Below are 8885 nucleotides of genomic sequence, written 5' to 3'. Positions count from 1 at the left end.
AATCTCCCTGCTTTCACTGCGGCAATCGAAAAGGACCTGTATTTCCACATCCGATACACCAATAACAGTGGGAATAGAAATAAGCTTCTGACTTTCAACTTTACAGTAAGGCCAAATCTCTTCCTATCCTCGGGTCAATTTTATAACGAAGAACTGGTGAATGTAATAGGCTGTGTATCATTTACCACGGTGGTAAATGAAGTCATTACTACTGTTCAAAAAAGGCCCTAAGGCCATCCTGTTATAAAGAGATAAATGAGACCAGGAGACACTTTTGTTCTGTGAGATCAACAGTGAGAAAACGGGGACCTGGCTGAAATAAAACAACAAACACATGAAATTTCTCATTTATAATTTTAATCGAAGCATTGCTATTCATTTTTTCTTAACTCTTTCTTATAAGCACCAAATTTTAATATCTAGGTCAATTTTTTTGGGAAAGAAACACCATCAAAGAACTTCCCTCCAGAATAAAACAATGATGTTCATTCCTCCAAACAACCGAATTTGAAGTCTACTGAAACAAAACAAAAAAGCCCACACACACACACAGAAAAGTAACAAAAATCACATTCTAGGGGTTCAGTGCATTTAGCAGCCTTCGCTGTGCTGTCTAATCATCCTTCAGCTGACTTTCAAAAAAATTAACACCCCAGCGCATCAAAATATACATTTTCCATTTGTTTTGTTTAAATTAAAAATAATAATTAAAAAAAGAAAACTTGAAGGAATTCACAATCAATTGCCTGACTCATTTCGATGTCATGTACAGCATATGAAGGTCAGGAAGGCTATTTGCAGCACACATGATTAGGAGAGATTGGTCTTCAAGGTTTAGCTTTCTTCCAAACAGTGTAAAATACCCACCTGGACAGGGAGTCAAGGAATAAGAGCAGGCAATTCAAGGAAGAACAGACAGCACTTAAAATTTGTTTGCTAACCTACTAATTGGAAGATGGATTGAAAGCTTCATGGAGGGATCCCTGGGTGGCGCAGCGGTTTGGCGCCTGCCTTTGGCCCAGGGCGCGATCCTGGAGACCCGGGATCGAATCCCATGTCGGGCTCCCGGTGCATGGAGCCTGTTTCTCCCTCTGCCTATGTCTCTGCCTCTCTCTCTCTCTCTCTCTGTGTGTGACTATCGTAAATAAATGAAAAATTAAAAAATATAAAAAAAAAAAGCTTCATGGATTGAAGCACTGAGGTGATGGCAATTAAGGCCTCTTAAAACATGGCCACTTGACCACCTGGACTCCTCCCCTCTGTGACCGGGAGGACACTGGAAGGGAGAAGGGAGCCAAGTGGAGAAAAAGCTAAAGGCATACAAATATTCCCTTGGGTGATGCTACTGCTTCCTAAGTCTTTAGATGTTTTAGGGAATGAATATGACAAGGAAGAGTGGGAGGGAGGGAAGACTGGGGAGGGGGGAAAGGAGAGGTAGGGAGAAAGAGGAGAAAAGGTAGAAGGATGGAGGGACTGAGAGTTTCTACAATCTCTCAGTATATAAACAGATCTGACTGTAAGAAGTGCTCCAAAAGGAGACCGTTGGGAGAGGGAGAGAGGTCAAGGATCCATCCCCACAGGCCATGGAAGAAAGCGGCCACCCCACAGACTGCTCCCCTCCTTCCCAGGACCTAGGGGGTTTCTTAGGGCTTGAGTCTCTGCCACAGGCTGCCAGGGCTCATGGGCAAGGAGCAGTCACAGGATCCTAGACAGCAACGAAGACTGCTGTGACAGGAAACTGGACTCGGCCACCTCAGATAAGGAAGCTTTTATCTGGAGACTAGAGTCTGCCTTTTAGGAAGAACAGTATCTTAAATTTCCAACGATAATACTCTCATTCTGGTTTTTCTCAGGACTCACTTTACAAAGGGGAACTAACAAAGAAGACCAACGTTATTAACTTTGCAATCCCCGGCATTATTTTTGGCTCGTGGTTTCTAGTACAAGCCAGGATCAGGTGAAGTGTAGAAGCTAATATTAAAGTGGGAGAATTTCAATATAAAAGTAAAATGAGTGACAAAACATGAGTCACCTAACTCTGGGAAACGAACTAGGGGTAGTGGAAGGGGAAGTGGGGGGGGGGTTAGGGTGACTGGGTGATGGGCACTGAGGGGGGCACTTGGCAGAATGAGCACTGGGTGTTATTCTATATGTTGGCAAATTTAACTCCAATAAAAAAATTTTTTTAAATAAAATAAAACTCCAGCAAAAAAAAAAGAAGAATGTGGTAGTAGTTTGTAAATAAAGTGATACACAATTAAGTATATTTCTGTTACATTGAGATATTAGTCTCTAGAACCCTATTTTTCAAAATCTTATTAAAAATTTGAGTACTTTTTCAGTGTAAAAAAAAATAAAATAACATGAGCATATTTATTCTTTTTGCCTGCTACAGCTCAAGTGGTGCTTCCCCGACTAGGGCTTCCGAAGCTATATATGTACGTCAGGCTCCTGGCCGGCCGGTGAAGACGGCTCAGCAGGACTTCCCTCCAGCCTCTCCTGGGTGGGGCCTGAGAATCTGCACCCTAACTTCTTCCCAGGGGATGCTGCAGTTCTGGGGCTAGCCTTTGACAACCAATAGCACTTAATCAGCGGAACCACCTAGGGAGGCTGCGGTAAGCCACGCCCCAGAATCGGAGGGTGGGACCCAGGAAGCAGCACTATTTCAAAGTTTTGGGGAATGCCAACGTGCGGCCACGACTGAATACTGTGGCCTTATATAGTACAGAGCTAATCCCATTTATTATTGGATTTCAAATGTTGAACGGGCATGGGATTTACTTGGGTCTTCTGATCTGACAATAAAGTGTTATGGTTCAAGGATACAATTCCAAGTATGAGGGAACACAGACGATCTCCTTTGAGAATTCCACAGGACAATACAGGCGCCCAAGCTGTTCTTCATAGAGCGACAAGGCTTCCGTCAAATTCACACAGTTACCCTAAATCAAAGAGAGAAAAGCAAACAATGGGATTCTTGAGTCTTACTGAGGGCCCCTGCTCATGGGAAGGTCTCTAATAAATGAAACCAATTTTAGCATTAGATGAAAAAGTTCATCTCTGAAGATAAGGCTTCTGTACTTTGACAAACTGCATTCAGTTCTACTTACAGATCCATTAGCTCATTATCCTTCTACCTCATTTACCAAGCCATTTCAAACTCTTCAGAGTATGAAGCAACAGAAAGCAGGAAGACCAATGTCTCACTAGTAACAAAGTCACTGTATCAACACCATTGCAATGAGCAAAGATTCATACACATTCAAAATGTTTGCCCAGTTGTCACCACAGTGTTGAGAATGAAGCATCAGAATGGTCATGTTTTCCATTTCCAGAATGGCTTAAAACTACAACCTCCCTAAGAATCTGAAACAATGACACAGAACTATATTCCCATCTCCATGCTTTCCCCCAAATATGTGATTTTAAGGCCGAAGAGGACAAAAGTTTACTCAGAATATATGTGCTAAGGCTATCCTGAAATTCGACTCCTTATCATTTTCTCCTGACTTCATTGTTCTAATCTGTGATCAAGGAGACACAGTGAAGTCGGCTGGGGGTTACAGGGAGTTTCCACTTCTGGACCATCAAGGATAAAGAGTGAGCTTCTCTGTGACCGCGGAGGAAAAAAAGGATGAATCAAATGCTGGCCAAGAACAGGGTAGAGCTGTGGATATAGTATCTGCATGGTACTACAGCAGTGCTGCTGTTTGTTTTTTTGAAAGCAATATCTACACCCAACATGGGGTTTGAATTCACATCCCCAAGATTAAGAGTGTCACTTTCCGCGTTCCACTGATTGAGCCAGCCAGGCACCCCTAGAGCAGTGCTTCTTAATCGTTAATGTGTGTATGAATCACAAGTGATTTTTGTTCGGTAGGTCTGGGGTAGGGCTTATCATATTAGCACAATTTTCCCCCAAGGGCTTTTCAAAATGGGTACTTAATACCACCTATTTCCTTTTAACCTCTGAAGTTCTTAACATTCTGAAGATTACTGAGTATATGTGCTGATTCTATTTCTTCTTCACTATCACTGTGCCTTAGAATAGGTAAGTACAATGTAAAATGAAAATCACTTACAAATGAAGGCAAGGCATCCTGTGATGTAAGCATCCCCAAGAAGGATATTTCGAAATCAACCAACCAGCTACAGGCAAGTGGGCAAAAAGAACTATTCTGAGAGCTGCCCTCAGTGGTTTTAACTTAGCACATTTGCTCAGCATGACGTCGTCCTTCAGTGCCAGCCGGTTTAGTAACCCATCATCTAGGGTCCTGCAGTGGGATTTGGCCAAAGTGCCCTTCACCAGTATATAATTTGGTTTCAACATTAAGTTCACTGTGAGAGTATATAAACACCACATGTGTAATTTTAGATTCACAAATAGAAAACACTGCCTGGATGTTTTTAGAACACATCACCACTGGGGAAGCTATAGAATGGAAATGCCACCTAGGTGCACAGTTCAATGGCTTTTCTTGCCATCTTAAAATTGACACTGCATTCTCTTTATTGAGGGCATATGGGAGGATGTCCTTAGTAAGAATGTGGTAAGGAAATAGGAAAGTTTCAATTTGTTCTTCCCCAGCACCGTCAAAAAGTAGTTTAAAAAAAGAAAGGAAAAAAACCTCACCAGAAATGGAGACCTACCCAAAAAAAGTAATGTGATACATTTTACTTTACTTTCCTGTGTTTTTAAATGGAAATACATTTTTTTTTCTTAAGAAAGACATATTGGATCTGTCTCTGCTGCCATAATGGTGCACATCAATGTCCTGGCAGATGCTCTCAAGAAAATTAACAATGCCGAAAAGAGAGGCAAATGCCAGGTACTTAACAAGCCATGCTCCAAAGTCAATGTCCGATTTCTAACTGTGATGATGAAGCATGGTTACATTGGTGAATCTGAAATCACTGATGATCACAGAGCTGGGAAAATTGCTGTGAACCTCACAGGCAGGTAAAACAAGTGTATGCAGAGTGATCAGCCCCAGGTCTGATGTACAACTGAAAGATCTAGAAAAATGGCTCCCCCTCCACCAGTTTGGTTTCACTGTGCTGACAACCTTAGCTGGCATCATGGACCATGAAGAAGCAATACAAAAATACACAAGAGGGAAAATCCTGTGATTCCTTTTTCTATGGATGTAATACATAGATGCAAATAAAATGCCTCAATGGACCCCCCCCCCAAAAAAAAGGAAGAAAAGACATATTGAAGATGCAGAACAAAAACCCAAGAGCAGAGAGTTAAACACCTCTTAAGGATGAGAAGGGAGTTTAAAAAAAAAAAAAAAAAAGGATGAGAAGTGAGTAATGTTGGAGGGGGTGGGGAGGCGTGCCATCCTAAGAGGTAAATCCCAGTTCAGTAGTTAGGCTCTAGAAAGTTTTCTTTGCCCCGTGTTAGCTGTGGGTAGGTGACACTTTTTATAGAATTCTGTATTGTTCTTATCTTTTATTATTATTTATTTGAGAGAGCACAGAGAGGGACACAGAGAGAGAGAATCCCCAGTAGGCTCTACACCCCGCATACAGCCCAATGTGGAGATCAACCTAAGCCAAAATCAAGAGTCTGACGCATGGGGCACCTGGGCGGCTCCGTCGGATAAGTGTCTGACTCTTGGGTTTCAACTCAGGTAATATTCTCATGGTCATGAGGTGAAGCCTTGCTTCAGGCTCCATGCTCAGCAGAGGGTCTGCTTGAGATTCTCTCCCTCTCCCCCCCTCTGCTGCTCCTGATCATGTTCTAATGAAATAAATAAATCTTAAAAAAAAAAAAAAAAAGAATCAGACACTTAACTGCCTGAGCCATCCAGGCACCCTTGTTTTTCTTTCAAATTTAAGTTAGCAGGTTATGAATTCTGTAATGTAAAAAAAAATTAACAGGTCCAGAAGAATACATCCTTAACAACACCATTCTTATCAAGTTAAAGCAAACTACAAAATATAATGATTTAAGAAATTACACATGTAAAACATCTACAAAGAAAAGTACAGGGTGGAGGGGTGTCTGGGTGGCTCAGTTGGTTAAATGTCTGCCTTTGGCTCAGGTTATGATCTCAGGGTCCTGGGATTGAGCCCTGCATCAGGCATCCTGCTCAGTGGGGGAGCCTGCTTCTCCCTCTCCCTTTGCTGCTCACCCTGCTTGTGTTCTCTCACTCTATCAAATAAATAAATAAAATCTTTAACAGAAAAAAAAGGAAGAAAAGTACATGGGGGTACCCAGCTGGCTCAGTCAGGAGTGTGTCTCTTGATCTTGGAGTCATAAGTTTGAGCCCCACATTAGGCACAGAGTTTACAAGAGAGAAGAGGAGAGCAAGAGGAAATGAGAGAAAAACAGGAATAAAAAAGAGTAACAGTAAAGATAGGCTACCTTCTGGAAGGTGGACAGGGATTAGGAAGGAATGTTGATGTGTCAAGCGAAGGTACTAGTTAATTGTCCACTTCTCAAGTGAGGGGTGGTGGTATTTTGCATAACTTATGCGAATGCCACATACATAATTTTATATCAAAAGACCTTCAGGGTTTATCTTAATGGGGAGTGGGGAAGACAAGTGAGGGAGGTAAAGTCCCAGGACCTGTCTCTTCCAGTCTCTTGAAAGCAAATCTTCCCTGGATTCAACCCCCACCACCCCCCCGCCCTGGCCCACCAGAGCCACTCAATTCCCACCCGCTCCACAGCACAGCGTTCCCTACACCTCCCCAGCTTTGTGGTGCAGTAACTAGGCTGTGTTCGTGCAGTCACAGTCATACTAGTGACATCAAGAACTTGCTACTGTGATGCAAGCGATTTGAGGCAGGACATTCAGGTTTTGTCTGTCACCAAGTAACAGGTCAAACAACATTTTCATCCCATCTTGACACTTCAGTTCTGAGCTACATGCTCTGGGAAGGGGAGGTAGGTGTGAATCAAGAGTATCTCCTGAACATTATCACATGGCAGTTTTAAAAAGGACTACGGGGGTGCCTGAGTGGTTCAGTCGGTTAAGTGTCAGACTCTTGATTTCAGCTCAGGTCATGATCTCGTGGGCTGTGGGTGAGCCCCAGGTTGGGCTCCAGGCTCAGTGGAGAGTCTCCCTCTACCCCTCCCCTCAAGTCATGCACGTGGGCGCACACATGTACTTTCTCTCTAAAATAAATAAATCTTTAAAAAACTTTAAAAAATTTAAAACATACATCATGACAAATCAGCATATCCTGAATCAAACCACCCTGTGCTCTTGACTCAACTACTGCCTCTTCCAAGGCCTTCTACACTCTTACTCCACATGGATTGCACCATGTGACACATTCAACCACCAAAAGTACCATATGATCCCAGAGTATCGTAAAGGAGCTTGCCCTGTGTTTCCAACTGTAATGAATGCAGGGACAGGAAACCTATCCTAATGTATCTTTTGAACAGCCCTGGGCGTGATTTTTTCCTAAAAGTTGGTTGGTAATGGCAAATTATCAAAGCCTGGATCATTAGTATCTACAAACCAGCTGTGGTGACCTGCTCAGCAAGCACTTGTATTAGCCCCCCACCCTACGATACCAGCTCCCCAAGACAGCAGTCTAGCAGGCAAACACAACAAAAGAGAACAGTCACACTTCCTTCCTAAGTCTGCCTGTTCTGTGCCACGCTGCCTACAGTGGCCCTGAACGGTTTTCAGTCTCTTTTGGTGAAAAATCCCAGAACCTCCCATTCTTCCCCAACTTAAGCTGCTGGAGAGTTCTATTTACGGAAACCTAAGAACCAAATTCTAGCCATATGCTCGGCTTGAGAAATAGCCACTCATGAAAAAAACCTAACTCATTGAATTTGGTTTGTTCTCACAAAAGTAAGACAACTTTAAGCAGGTTTCATGGTAGACTTCCTATAAATCATGGGTCTGCAAACTCCATCTGTAAAGGACCAGAATGAAGAGTTTAGGCATACAGATCACAGTCCCCATCCCAACCACTCAGTGGGCACCTAGAGCATTAGAGAAGCCAAAGGTAAAATGTCGCAAATGGGTGTGGCTGTCTGGCAAGAAAACCTTATCAAAAAAAGCAGTAGGAGAGATCTGGCCCATAGTTTGCAGACCCCTGCTTTAAGAGTCAAGCCTAGAATGTGTTAAAAAAAATTTCATTTCTAAACATCAGGCCAAAAAATCCATTCATATAGTCATCTGTTTCCCTTGAAGTTCCCAATACTTTCACCAAGGGCAAGGTCTAGGATTAATCACCATGGGGAAGGGAAGGGGAAGAAAATGGGATGGGCTGAAGACTAATTCAAGGTGTCTGACAGTTGCCAAGTTGTTTTCAGCATTATTAATCTCAGATCCCATCAACTGCCCCGGGCCTGCATTAAAATGCCTCCTTGGGAGAATAAAGTTAAGACCTCTCTACTAGTTTTTGACATTTAAATATACTAATGCTTTTTAAAGGGGTGGGGGAGATCTCCCGAAAGCACTTAATAAGAATCATAGGGACCATAGTGCAGTACTACCTAAGTAAGTGCTTATCTTCTGCTAATGAATCAAGGGATTGTTGTAGCAATAAAGTGACTCAGTTCATCATTTAGCTCCTTTTGTGGTCATTTTCAGAATTTTCTTCAGGGCTTTAGTAGGTTATATGTATATTTTTTATATAACAGATACAAATTTTAAACTTTTTTTTTCAATTTAAGAATCCCATAGAGAAGGAGGAAAAAAAACAATTTGCTTCCATCTGGTGGTAGGAGCTCATACTACAGTCAAAGCAATTTATGAAAGTTATGTTGATAAATCGGCTTTCCAGTGAAGAATCTCCTAGAGGATGAGAGGGAAAATTTTAAAAAACAAAGCCAAACAAAAATATCACGATCTGTGTCTCCATCTGGTGGCAGTACATCATAATACAGCCACAGCCCCAGGTCAGTG

General features: G+C 42.3%; 1 protein-coding gene and 1 pseudogene across 2 annotated transcripts in view; one reads left to right on the top strand and one right to left on the bottom strand.

The window, feature by feature from the left end:
- Positions 1-340: 340 nt before the first annotated feature.
- Positions 341-8885, bottom strand: part of SMS (spermine synthase) — a 55225-nt gene continuing 46680 nt past the window's right edge. For both annotated transcript variants that reach the window (XM_072744474.1, XM_072744475.1), the window contains exons 10-11: positions 2827-2942; positions 341-867 (exon numbers count right to left, since the gene is read on the bottom strand). In XM_072744474.1, the coding sequence (XP_072600575.1) occupies positions 828-867; positions 2827-2942 (156 nt within the window). In that variant the 3' untranslated portion in view covers positions 341-827. The remainder of the gene's footprint in view (positions 868-2826; positions 2943-8885) is intronic.
- Positions 4758-5130, top strand: LOC140596236 (small ribosomal subunit protein uS8-like; annotated as a pseudogene).

Source organism: Vulpes vulpes, chromosome X, assembly GCF_048418805.1.
Source record: "Vulpes vulpes isolate BD-2025 chromosome X, VulVul3, whole genome shotgun sequence".
NCBI lineage: Eukaryota > Metazoa > Chordata > Mammalia > Carnivora > Canidae > Vulpes > Vulpes vulpes.
This window is presented reverse-complemented; position numbering and strand designations above follow the sequence as displayed.